The sequence below is a fragment of the Labeo rohita genome, unplaced genomic scaffold (assembly GCF_022985175.1).
Source record: "Labeo rohita strain BAU-BD-2019 unplaced genomic scaffold, IGBB_LRoh.1.0 scaffold_238, whole genome shotgun sequence".
In the NCBI taxonomy this organism is placed as follows: Eukaryota; Metazoa; Chordata; class Actinopteri; order Cypriniformes; family Cyprinidae; genus Labeo; species Labeo rohita.
The window spans coordinates 38,883-52,234 of NW_026128638.1; the positions used below are offsets into that span (position 1 = coordinate 38,883).

The following is a 13,352-nucleotide window of genomic DNA, read 5'->3' on the forward strand; positions in this document are numbered from 1 at the left end:
TCTGACATTTCTCTTTAAAACTTCTCATTTTAGACTTGTGTTAGAATGAGTCTCTACGCCACATAATTAAGATCCAGCCTGATCCTGTTAAGATCCTGTCAGAAAATATCCTTTTCGTCTGATATCCGAACAACTAGTCAGCAAAGCTGTTGATACCCAAAACCTATTAACATCAAGTCTTGTGTGGTACCCAAAACCAGTGTTTTGTCTAGTATAATCAAAACTCTATTAACAGTCTTCTATTAGCCAAGAGTTGACTGAGTAAAGCCCCTGAGAAGAGCAAAAGCTGAAGACAAAGTGATGATAGTAAAAAAGAAGCAGAGTTTATTGTACAATTGTAGTTGTGTAATTTGTGACCAGTGTTTTGTTTAGCTCTATCCTCTGTGCTTCTGTGTTAATCTTCTGCCATGACTATCATGGAATAATTTTGTATTTTGAGTGAACCATCCCTTTAAGCGTCAAACATAAATTTTTTCACTTCATCAAACTCCGCTGAATTTTCCTGGATTTGGGATCTTCCTGTGTTGACTGATGCATACACAACATGATTCTCCTCTTTGACTTTCTGTAAAAAACATCACATAAGATATAATACTAATAAAATTATTATATTAAAAATTGTCATGTCATTGAAGATTAATATCTGAGATTGAATGTAAAATAACAGTCATGCAATTAAGACTGGGTTCTAATATATTTTTCCTTCAGTATCCAGATTTAACATGGGGATCAAGTTAAGACAAAAGTGTTCTTTCAAAAGTAAACATTTCTATAAAATCAAATATTGAAATAAAGTAATATTACACTGTCAGAAAAAAAGGCAAAAAATGTGACTTTACATCAGCTTGTCACTGAGGCAGTACACTCACACTGCATTTTTTTTTTTTTTTTTTATTTTTTTTACATTGATAATGTAACGGCTTTTATATACAGTCCCAAAAATATCGGCACCCTTGTAATTCTGTCAGAAAATGCAACCCTTCAGAAATTTGTTTTGGTATTCCTGTGTTTATTTATTTGATACAATTCCACACAGAATCCAAAAAATGCACTGGACAAAATGATTGTCACCTTAACTTAATATTTGGCAGCACCCCCTTTTCTTACACCTCTCTACTGGAATTTTGGATCACTATTCTTTTGCAAACTGCTCCAGGTCATTCAGATTTGAAGGATGCTTTCTCCCAACTGTTGTTTTGAGATCTCTCCACAGTTGTTCTATGGGATTCAGATCTGGACTCATTGCTGGCCATTTCAGAACTCTCCAGCGCTTTATTTGTGACCATTTCTGAGTGCTTTTTGAAGTGTTTTTCAAGTCATTGTCCTGCTGGAAGATCCGTGACCTCTGGTGGAGACACAGCTTTCTGACACTGGGCAATACGTTGCACAGCAAAATTATTTGGTAATCATCAGATTTCATGATACTGTTCACACAGTCAAGGCATCCAGTGCCAGAATTAGCAAAGCAACCCCAAAACATCTTTAAACCTTCACCATGTTTGACTGTAGAGACTGTGTTCTTTTCTTTGAAGGCCTCATTTCTTTTTCTGTAAACAGTGATTCTGTAAAGATGTCCTTTACCAAAAAGCTCTACTTTTGCCTGATCCGTCCACAGTATGATCTCCCAGAAGGATTGTGGTTTTGTCTCATAAGTTTTGGCAAACTTCAGTCTTGCTTTGTTATGCCTTTGTGTCAGCATGGGTCTCCTTCCATCTCTTTTCATTGAGATGGTGACGGATAGTGTGAGTTGACACTGTTGTACTGTGTCTGCAGATCAGCTTGAATATGTTTGGAAGTTAATCAGGGTTCTTTGTCCACCAATTGAACAATCCTTGGTTGTAATTTTTCATTGATTTTGCTCTTCCGTCCACATCCAGGGAGGTTAGCTACAGTGCCATGGGCTGTAAACCTCTTGGTGATATTGCGCACAGTGGACACAGGAACATTAAAATCTATGGAAATGGACTTGTAGCCTTGAGTTTGTTTGTCCATGTTTTTTCACATTTTTTTCTCTCAAATCCACAGACAACTCTTTACACTTCTTCAGGGTTCTTACACATTTTCCTAAGTAAAATTCAAGCACTTTCAAGGTGCATTTTCAAGGTTTTCAAGCACTTTACAACTGTGGTAAATTACATGTTTACATACATACATGAGTTCTCCACTTTAAATCAGATGTTATTGCGCTATTAAAAACCACTGAGCAGGGGCATTTTTATTAGCGCAGACTCTTCCATGCAAAATCAGACTTTACAGGAGGCTACTCAAGTGTTTAGTTTTCACACAACACAAGGGTTGAGTACTATATTGCCCACACCTGTTACTTGCCACAGGTGTCTAAATACAAATTACAGAAGCATCACATGCTTGAAAAGGAATTATTTCTTACAATTTTGACAAGGTGCCAATAATTTTGTCCAGTCCATTTTTGAGTTCTGTGTAAAATTTTTTCATTTTGGCTTTTCTTCATCGAACCTTGTTTTTTTTTTTTTTTTTTTTAATTGCATACAAATTACAGAAGCAAATTACAGAAGCATCACATGCTTGAAAAAAACAATATGCATGTGAATACCAAAACATTTGCAATTGGAACAATTTTCTGAGGGACATATTGCATTTTCTGACAGAATTGCATAACTGTATATCTGATATGATGCTGTTGGTAATGTATATGACTGATCATTATACACAAATAAAAACATATCAAAATCTGACTCACAGCTTTGTAAAGTTTCTTACCGATTTGTGTGCACTTTTTTTGTAGACTGTTGTCTGAGCATAAGTTATTTCTTCATCACAAGTCTGGACTGCTTAAAGAATAATAATAATAGATTAAAACAACAAAACTCAATCTGATTGATTTATTTACAACACGTCTTTTTATTAAGACTCAAATGTAAGTGTTGTGCAATGCAATAATTTAATTATATGCAATTAATAATAATAATAATAATAATAAACACTACTGCATTGTTTTTTTAAATTCCATTTATGAATTTGATATTCCAAATTGCATTAGAGTATACGGAGTATAATAGCCCTTAGAGTATATAATAATTATATTTAGTACAATATTCCTAGCATAATTTACTGTTAGAAATTGTCATTCATATAGCAGTGTTTATTTGAACACCAGCAGAGAACTGATGTAGGATTATGTAAGATTATTTTCATAGATTGGAGAAAGTTGTGTTATTATGGAAATAATGTAGATAAGCATTTATGAGTAAATGTGAGACAAGCAAGGAATATGCAAACATATTCCGAAACCCTGTAACTACACACATTATTTTGGTTTCATTTTTTAAAAAAAAAAAAAAAAAAAAAAAAAAAAAAAAAAAAACAAGTGGGCTTTAACTACCAAATTCTGAGGAAAAAACAAAAAAAAGATTAAATGATATTTAGCACTTTTAATTGATTAAAACTAATACTAAAACAAATACTTGCCTTCTCTGTTACTTTTTCTACATTTCCAACAAACGATCCCGACTGCAGCTACAATCAACAGAGATATAACAGCAGCTACAGAGATCAACATTATCTGGGAGCCTGAAGGAGGAGAAGGAGAGTAAAACAGAGCCTTTTATGTAAGTGAATGTGTAGCAAAACATCAACACTGTCGTACCTGCACATGTGTGACAGAGTTTGCTGATGTCCACTTGTTGAGTCTGGTGGCTGATGGGATTGTTGATCACACAGCTGTAGGTGTTTTTATCCTGATATTCCACCTCCAGAGGTAGAGAGAGACTGATGCTGAGATCAGACACACTGATGCTGGACAATAAACTGTTTCCTTTGTACCAGGAGAGACTCACATGACTCACATTCACCACTGAACACACCAATGAACAATTTGATGATGATGATGATGAAGAACAGTCTCTGTTGATGACAGGAACTGGCAGACGAGCTGGAAAACATCAAAGGATAGAGAGAAATCTATACAAATCTAATCAACAGTAATTTTCAGTTCAGTGTATTGAGCGAATGTTTCTTTCATCTTAAAATATAAATAATTAAACATTTCAACAATTAAACAACTAATTAGAGAATTAATTAGAAAAACATAGAGGGAAGGACTGGTGATCTCTACTCACCATAGACAGAAACATTGAACGTTTTTGATGACAGTTTAGCTGCAAATATCTGTATCTGATATACTCCAGTATGTTCAGTTCTGGTGTTGGTGATTGTCAGAGATCCAGTTTGTTTGTCCAGCTGTACTCTGTCTCTGAATCTTCCATCAGGACCATCAAATGTGGTGAAGTTTTGTTTCTTTCCTTTGATTTTAGCTATGAGAGACTTTTCAGCTCCACATGTCCAAGTTATGTCTTCATTAACTATTTCAGTAAGATCAGAGTTTAGAGAGACAGGATCTCCCTCCAACACTGACACTGACTGTACTTCATCTGTGTCTGCCCCAAACACACCTGAAGAACATGAAGAGAGACATCTTATTGGGATTCGAATAATACAATCTATTATTTATTTATTTATTTATTTATTTATTTTTATTTTATTTTTTTTTTTTCAAAACTTGACTCTTATTTTTGTGTTTATATTCTATGTTGTCTTATTGGGGGTATAAATTTACTGAAAGCAGAACACTTGTTTACACTTGTACAACATGATTGTAATTCAGACTTGAATGCAGGGTTGGTCTCTTTTTAACAGTGGTGGACAGTAACGAAGTACAACTACCCAAGTACATTTTCAAGTATCTGTACTTTACTGGAGTAGTTTTATTTTGAGTAACTTTTACTTTACTACATTCCAAGGAGTAGGATCTTACTTTTTCCTTCACTAAATTTCATAAAACATATCATTGCTCCTTATAATATATCACGTGGTCCGAGACGCTGAAGCAGTGTCTGATTCCATAACAAAACTGATTCTTTTAAATTAACCTGTTAAATCGATTCGAGAATTGCACCAAACGATTCATTCACGAATTGGAATGATCCGATTGCAGCTGTTTTCGAGTCGACAACTCACTGATTCAAATGATCTGTTTAGAGCGAGTCTCCTTTCAACTGAATTCACAAGTTCACACTAGCAGCGACTTCTGAGGCTGGCGACGAGGTTGCTAGTGGGCGTTTTTACTACTGGTTGCCTTGACAGCGAATCAGGTTTCTTGCGCCAAATACAAACATTTCGGAGGCAAAGACTAAATATAATATAAATATAAATTTGTACATACAAAGAAAAACGAATGAGAAGCAGAGCCTACTTTTTTCCATTGCCTATTTTCGGCTAAGAGGAGAACGATCATATGAGCTCTACCGTCTTCTTATTGGCTGTCGCTCCCGAAAATTGCTCTTCATTTGCATAAAGTTGAAGGATTCTTAACTTTGTCTCATCGCTGGACAGGCCCATCTGGTCACCAACAGTCGCTGTAGCTCGTTGTAGCTCTTGTCGCTGAAAATAGCCAGCTCTCCATTGAAATGAATGGGATCGTGTCGCTTTGTCGCTGCCTGTCGCTTGTATTGTGAACGGGGCTGAAAGAACCGGGAGATATTGTGAGCGCGCACGCGACTGATGCTAAGTAAGTTACTAATGTCGAATTTTAGGATCAATTGTTGTAAATAAAAATCATGTTTAGTTCAAAAACGTTGTTTGTGAATTAAATCTGCTGTAAAGGGTGATCTGTTTAAGCACTGTCTCTGTGTTTTAGGCCAAAAATACGTTGGGTGAGAGAGCTCAACGCGCTGCAACTTAAGAAAACACATGCAAACAGAAAAAAATGACAACAAATTAAGAAAACATCTTCATCAGTTTGACAACACAGGCGCTGCAAATCCTCGCAATGCAAACACAAATACGGAAACGCGTTGTAAATTCTCACAACACAACCAAACACACGAACGCCCTGCAAATAGCACAGACCACAACGGAAATGTTTCAGGGGGACCTCAAAAAGAAAAAAAAAAAAAAAAAAAAAAGCGTTTAATTAATCAAAATCAATGTAAACTTAATAAGCTAATGCTGAACAACAGCTTTTTAAACACTAAAGTCCCCTCAAATGTGTAAATATGTGAACTAGATCAACACTACAGGTGGCCATGCAGTTTTAAATGCTGCCTGTGAGCTAAACAAAGAACGCAGAAACAAAGTCACCACATCTAAATATTTTCAACAAACACCCATTCAAAAATAAAATAAGAAACTACACTTTCACTGCTTCTCCCCTCAACTTCTTAAATGTTTGTGTCCTCCAGGATACGTCACCCTGTTTAGGTATAAATATGAACTGAAGAACATCCAGAGCGGCAACAAAGAAACAAAAGCAAAGTTAAAAGTGAAACAAGGAAAAGATTTGATCTTTAATATTTTTAAACTGATCTATTGAAAAGTGTGAAGTTACATAAGTAAATAAACACATAATGATAATTACAGTTTGAAAGTGCAAGTTTAATTCAGCTGGATATTTTCAATAGATTTTTTTTTCTCAATAAATGACATCAGATAGATAAAATGAGTACACTAAATCTCAGGGTTCTTACACATTTTGTCCAATGAATGTCTATGACTTTATTTATAATTACTGCAGAAGGTGTTTTAAAAAATGAGAAACTGCTGGGAAGAATGTGCATTTGTAATCTTTGAAACACACACACACACACACCCACACCCACACCTTGAATTTGCTCAGTTAAGGTTTTGAATTTCTGAGCAAGAGAAATTAAAGTTAACAATAGATGGTCATTTAAAATTTCAATTCAACGCAGAGACGTGAATTCAAAGTCAAATGGTATTGATGTTACATATAAAAGTAGAGGTAACACTTTACAATAACAGTACACAAATAATCATGTACTAATACCTATATTAAACATTACTTTATTATTAACTAATAATGAGCTAAGGCATCTACTGCTCAAGAACTAATGACATGAGTCAAGAATTCATGAAAACTTACCCCAAAGTGTCAATTAAAACTTTAACTTACAAACATTTAGTCAAGGTGGTTTATGCCGTAGATGAGTTTTTGATTAGTATATGCCTTAACTTATCATTATTTGATATTTAAGTAATATTTAATTTAGGATAGTAGTACATGATTAGTAACACTTTACAATAACAGTACAAGAGTAAACTAGAAAATAATGTAACCTGAACTGTAGCAGCAGCTTTATAACTAAAACTGAAAGAAATTAAACCATAAAAATGTTTTTTAAAACTTACCGGTCAGACTCCAGCAGCACAAATAGAACAAAAAAAGCATGTCAAGGCATTGAAAGGTCTGAACTAAGAAGACTGTTTGCTTAAACACTCACCCGGTTTGTCTGGTGTTTGAATCTTGGTCCCTCCTTGTTGATACATGAACAATCTGAACGTGTTTTGAACATAAGCCTTTGTATAAACTCATAATGGTGGAAGATATTCTTCATTTTTTTCAATTAACTAAATAAAAAAAAATAAATAATAAAAAAAAAATGTAGAAATGTAAAAGTAATGGAATATTGTGAGATGTTGAGCCTAACCCCTGGTGATTTAAAAATAGTTGTATATATTAAGAGTTCCATTTTTAAACAGTTTCAAGAAGAATTTTTTTTTGTTGTTGTTTTTTTTTGTTATTCTGCATTCCAGCTATCATTTAAACTGCAGTTGGGTTGTTTTGATGATAATAATACACACACACACACACACACATTATATATATATATATATATATATATATATATATATATATATATATATATATATATTAAATATGCCAACACAATAAAAAATGATAAAAATATGATTTATGAAAAGTATTAAAAACAGAGTTATAATTTTTTGCAAATAAACTCTTCATATGCAGTTGATTCAATTGCTAAAAACCTGACACACCACAGTGCCAGTTTTACTGAAGTTCAGCTCGAGTCAAACCGAAACCTGCTGTGGTTGGTTTTCATCAGAATTGTTGTTTGATCAGTTGGGTGGACAAACTTGTTTGTGAGGAATTTAGAGCATGTGTGTTTAGTTTGTAGATGAATAGCTTCTTCCTGCTTCTATATATAGCTCATACTCTTTAATCTACAGAAAGATTAAACCAAGGTGAGAAACTATTGTTGGGAAAAAATAAGTAGGTATCGGGGCTACAGCAGCTGCAAGTCAAAAACGGCCATACAATTATGCAGTGATAGAAAAACATGACAAATTATAGAAAAGTAGTGATTTTTTTTTTTTTTTTTTTTTTTGTAGTTTTGCTATTTAGATTTCACACATACATGTCAGTCCAACTGGAAATGCTACACCTCCATATAGAAGAAGAAAGCCATTGTGTTTACAACTGTGACAATAAGCAATTATCAGCTTAAAATAATGTTACCCCCCTAAAAATTAGTTTGTTCGCTTAATTTTTTTCTTTTTTCTTTTTGAGGTCCCCCTGAAACATCCGTTGTGGTCTGTGCTATTTGCAGCGCGTTTGTGTGTTTGGTTGTGTTGTGAGAATTTACAACGCATTTCCGTATTTGTGTTTGCGTTGCAAGGAGTTGAAAAATTTAAATTTTAAGGCAGCCGGGTAACAAATTATTTTAAGTTGACTCAACAAATTGTTTTTTACAGTGTGCTGGATTTTTAAAGTATGTCAAGCTTGCAGCACAGAGAGAAAAAAATGAAATAAGACATGACAGAAGACAGTAAAAGAAAACAAAATAAATACACAAACACCAAAGAAAATCATATGAACAAACATAGGATGTGCAGTGCAAAAATATTCTGCAATCTTTCAATACATGTGAGAGGAAAAATAATATCTAAATAATAAAAATAACAATGTACAGTTGTAACAATGTACAGTGGGGGCAAAAAATGTTTGATCCCCTGCTGATTTTGTACATTTGCCCACTGACAAAGAAATAATCAGTCTATATTTTTAATGGTAGATGTATTTGAACAGTGAGAGACAGAATTTAACACTTTTAAAAAAAAAAGTTATTGATTTGCATTTTAATGAGTTAAATAAGTATTTGACCCCTTTGCAAAACATGACAATATTATAACTCTTGTTGGCAATCATAGAGGTCAGATATTTCTTGTAGTTGGCCACCAGGTTTGCATACATCTCAGGAGGGATTTTGTCCCACTTCTGTTTTCAGATCCTCTCCTAGTCATTAAGGTTTCAAGGCTGACATTTAGCAACTCAAACTTTCAGCTCCCTCTACAGATTTTCTATGGGATTAAGGTCTGGAGACTGGCTAGGCCACTCCAGGACCTTAATGTGCTTTTTCTTGAGCCACTCCTTTGTTGCCTTGGCCGTGTGTTTTAGGTCATTGTCATGCTGAAATACTCATCCACAACCCATTTTCAATGAGGGAAGGAGGTTCTCACCCAAGATTTGACGGTACATGGCCCCGTCCTTCATCCCCAATCATTCAGATGTTCATTGGCAAACTTCAGAAGGGCCTGTACATGTGCTTTCTTGAGCAGGGAGACCTTGTGGGTGCTGCAGGATTTCAGTCTTTTACAGTGTAGTGGGTTTACTATTGTTTTCTTGGAGACTATGGTCCTAGCTGCCTTGAGATCATTGACAAGATCCTCCCGTGTAGTTCTGGGCTGATTCCTCATCGTTCTTATGATCATTAAAAACTCCACAAGGTGAGATCTTGCATGGAGCCCCAGACCGAGGGAGATTGAGAGATATTTTGTGTTTCTTTTGTTTGCGAACAATGACACCAACTGTTGTCACCTTCTCACAAAGCTGTTTGCCGATGGTCTTGTAGCCCATTCCAGCCTTGTGTAGGTCTACAGTCTTGTCCCTGATATCCTTGGACAACCATTTAGCTCTTTGGAATCTGACTGATTGATTGCTTTTGTGAACAGGTGTTTTTTATACAGGTAACAAAATGAGATTAGGAGAGTGCTCCTAATCTCGGCTTGTTACCTGTATAAAAGACACCTGGGAGCCAGAAATCTTGCTGATTGATAGGGGATGAAATACTTATGTCACTTATTAAAATGCAAATCAATTTCTAACTTTTTTAAAATGTTTTTTGTTGTTATTTTGTCTCTTACTGTTCAAATAAATCTACCATTAAAATTATAGAATGATCATTTCTTTGTCAGTGGGCAAACATATAAAATTAGCAGGGATCAAATAATTATTTTCCCCACTGTATATGAGTGTGTGTGTGTGTGTGTGTGTGTGTTTGTGTTACATATCTATGTAGGTCTGGTCGAACAATTAATAAGTAATTATTCATCAGGAAGCAATGTGTTATGCACAGGAAGAAGCGGGGGTGGAAATCGTGTTCTGGTAGTTTTGGATTGGTTATACTGTGTGAATTGGCTATTAATATTACAGACAATCAATATTACAGAGTAAAATTACACTACTCCATCAACCCTTGTAAAACTAATCATGTCCAAATAGGGCTTATGTATGGTTTGGTTTTACTTCTGTGGTTTTTCTAGTTTTCTAGTGTTTCACACAGTTGCATAAGTACTGCTTTAAAAATAAATTCATGCTTCAAATTTCTCCTTCCAACTATACTCTGACAGACTGAGGTTGTTTTCACAGGTGGAAATTTGAAAGAGAGAGAGAAAAAAAAAAAAAAAAAACATTTTCAACTTTTGAACAGTTAAATATGATAAATGATTACTATGAGGCACTGTGCCGAAACACTGCAGATAGCCTCAAGTCTTGCTTGTTATAACACACACCAAGTTTGGTCTCAATACGCCAAAACTGTTGCAGAGATATAGCCTCACATTAATTTTTTCATGCTTTTCGTAGAATTCATTCATGCGTTATTCGAGAACGGTTTGACTAATCAACTTGAAATCCATAACTTTTTGCCAGCATGGTCTGAAGATGATCTGAGACATTTTTGGTGAAAATCAGATTGAAACTTAAAATAATTGAAACTTTGGACATGTTGTGGCGCTAGAGAGTTTGAGTTAGAGTTAGAGACTCCAAACTTGGTATGGTTAACCTTTGGTGCATGGCCCCTAATTATTGCATAGGAAGAGTAGCATTAAGCTCTTATCTCTATTTTTTTATAAATTCATGCTGCCATATTACTCCATTAATTGATACTGTAAATATATTTCCAGGCAATTCTTAAGCACTGAAAAGTTTTCAGTCTCTCTGTACCGGTAGACGTTAGTGGTTTAAAGCAGCAGTTTATAGAGACAGTTGATATTTTTCACATTTATTTTCTTTATCTGTGTCAAAGGAATGTCCATATGGCAGTGATATACAGCTATACGATTATACATTTAAGTTAATCCTTTTACTGTCTGTCTGTTCATATATTCATTTCAGTTTTCATTTCTAGTTCACATAATCTTTCAGATTATGTAATCCAAAATCTGTATAAAATCTGTTTTTTTCCAGGTGTGTTTGGTGTGTCAGTGTCAGTGACAGAGGGAGATTCTATCACTCTAAGCACTGATCTTACTGAAATACGTAAAGAAGACAATATATGGAAATTTGGATCTGAAAAGTCTCTGAAAATAGCTAAGAATGAAAAAAAAAAAAAAAAAGCAAATTTCTCCACATATGATGGTCCTGGTGTGAGATTCAAAGACAGAGCTGGACAATCAAACTGGATCTCTGACCATCACAAACATCACAATTAAACATGCATGAGTTTATCAACTGTACTCGGAGCGAAAAAAAAAAAAAAAGCATCAAAAACATTTAATGCTTCTGTTAACAGTGAGTATAGAGCATCACTTGTTCTAGAATGCCACTGTCCTGCAGAGTTTAGTTCCAAAAAACACCTGTCAGTAGCCTTAGTAATCCTCACGATATTGATTAACTTGTTCAACTACCGAAGTTACATATCCCTGGTATAAAGACATGATTTATCCAAACATGCACATATTATATTTACATATTTTAAAGTTTGAGATTACAGAAACATTCAGTGATCATCAATACACTAAACATCCATTTAACACAAAATTCTACCGAATCACTATGATTCACAACACTGAAAAAAGACTGATTGTTGTGTTCATATTTCTGTTCATTCTCTTATATTTTATCAGCTCATCAGCTCATTTTCCTGTCATCAGCAGTAACTCTACACAGTGTTTTCCATCATCATCATATTGCTCATTGTTGTGTTCAGTGGTGAATTTGAGTGATGTGTCTCTCTCCTGGTACAAAGGAAACAGTTTATTGTCCAGCATCAGTGTGTCTGATCTCAGCATCAGTCTCTCTCTACCTCTGGAGGAGGAATATCAGGATAAAAACACCTACAGCTGTGTGATCAACAACCTCATCAACAGCCAGACTCAACTTCTGGACATCAGCAAACTCTTTTCACACATGTGCAGGTACAGCAGCAATATTTGTGGTTATTTACTGACCTGATTTCTGCATTCTGTTGTAGATTAGACTGATTCAGTCACTTCCATGTGTTTCTTTTATGCTTCTTCTCATCTTCCAGTGTCTGTCTCTCTGATAGTGCTGATCTCTGCTGAATCTTGATTGTCACTGTGGTCAGGTTCTTCTGGATCTGCAAGAAATTGACAAAGACAACAACTGTTACTGCTTTTAAATTTATGTTTATTTGTATATAATGATCCTCACCTCACTCACAGATTCTGACAGATTCTTCATTTTTTTTCTCCATTTTACTAACATAATCTTGCATATGTAAAAAGCTAGTGCTCAAATTAAAATCTATATAAATGAGAACTTTTGTTGTGCTAGTACAGCCTAAATGCTGATTTAATACAAAGAATGTACAAAGATTGTCTTTGAATTTTTACTGATAAAAACATGCTCTTTTTGTAACTTATTTTGTGTGGAAAAGTTATAAACTGAATGGCAAATTTAACTTGTTAATGTTTAAAAAACTATGGTGATAAACATTTATTGCTAAGTTTGAAAGCTTAAGTTGTTTGGGATCCAGTTTAGATTTTTTAATGCATATTATTGTTGAAACAGCTGAAACTTTTGAAAAAGAGATCACTTACACTGAGCCGATACTCAACAAAAGAAACACAGTGGAATTGGAAAGATATTTCATTGTTCATTTATTGAGTGTATTAATTGCAGCAAAGATGTAGATCAGTCTGTGTGCTTGTGTTTTTGCCTGCTAAAATGGACATTCATTTCCACCTAATGAGATCATGAGATAAAGAAATAGATCCAAATGCTGGGAAGCAGACAAATAAATCGAGAGGCATAGGTCACACAAACAGGAAAGCAGTCCGAAACAGGCAAACAAAACAGAACAGAAATCCAAAAAGTAGTCAGGTAGCAAGCACAAGGGTCATAACCATAAAGCCAAAAAACATTAAGGCAGTAAACTACTTCGCAGGGAATGTTTGCAACTGAGCTGTTTAAATATGGTGTCAAACAGGAAGTTGCTCCCTCTGGTGGTTGGATGAAGGGTAGTCTGTTA

The 13,352-nt window shown here is 34.7% G+C and overlaps 1 protein-coding gene across 3 annotated transcripts; it reads right to left on the bottom strand.

Annotated features, from left to right (window-relative positions):
* Positions 1–325: 325 nt before the first annotated feature.
* LOC127159630 (natural killer cell receptor 2B4-like) lies at positions 326–12,916 on the bottom strand. 3 transcript variants are annotated; one of them, XM_051102419.1, is made up of 6 exons: positions 12,310–12,916; positions 4,098–4,430; positions 3,626–3,910; positions 3,448–3,549; positions 2,740–2,807; positions 326–565 (listed from the first exon to the last, which is right to left on the bottom strand). In XM_051102419.1, the coding sequence occupies exons 1-6, from the start codon at positions 12,320–12,322 to the stop codon at positions 452–454; spliced, it is 915 nt and encodes a 304-aa protein (XP_050958376.1). In that variant the 5' UTR covers positions 12,323–12,916; the 3' UTR covers positions 326–451. The 3 variants fall into 3 exon arrangements, with proteins under 3 accessions (XP_050958376.1, XP_050958374.1, XP_050958375.1); XM_051102417.1 differs by lacking the exon at positions 12,310–12,916 and adding an exon at positions 7,278–7,370; XM_051102418.1 differs by lacking the exon at positions 12,310–12,916 and adding an exon at positions 7,186–7,265.
* Positions 12,917–13,352: the final 436 nt, after the last annotated feature.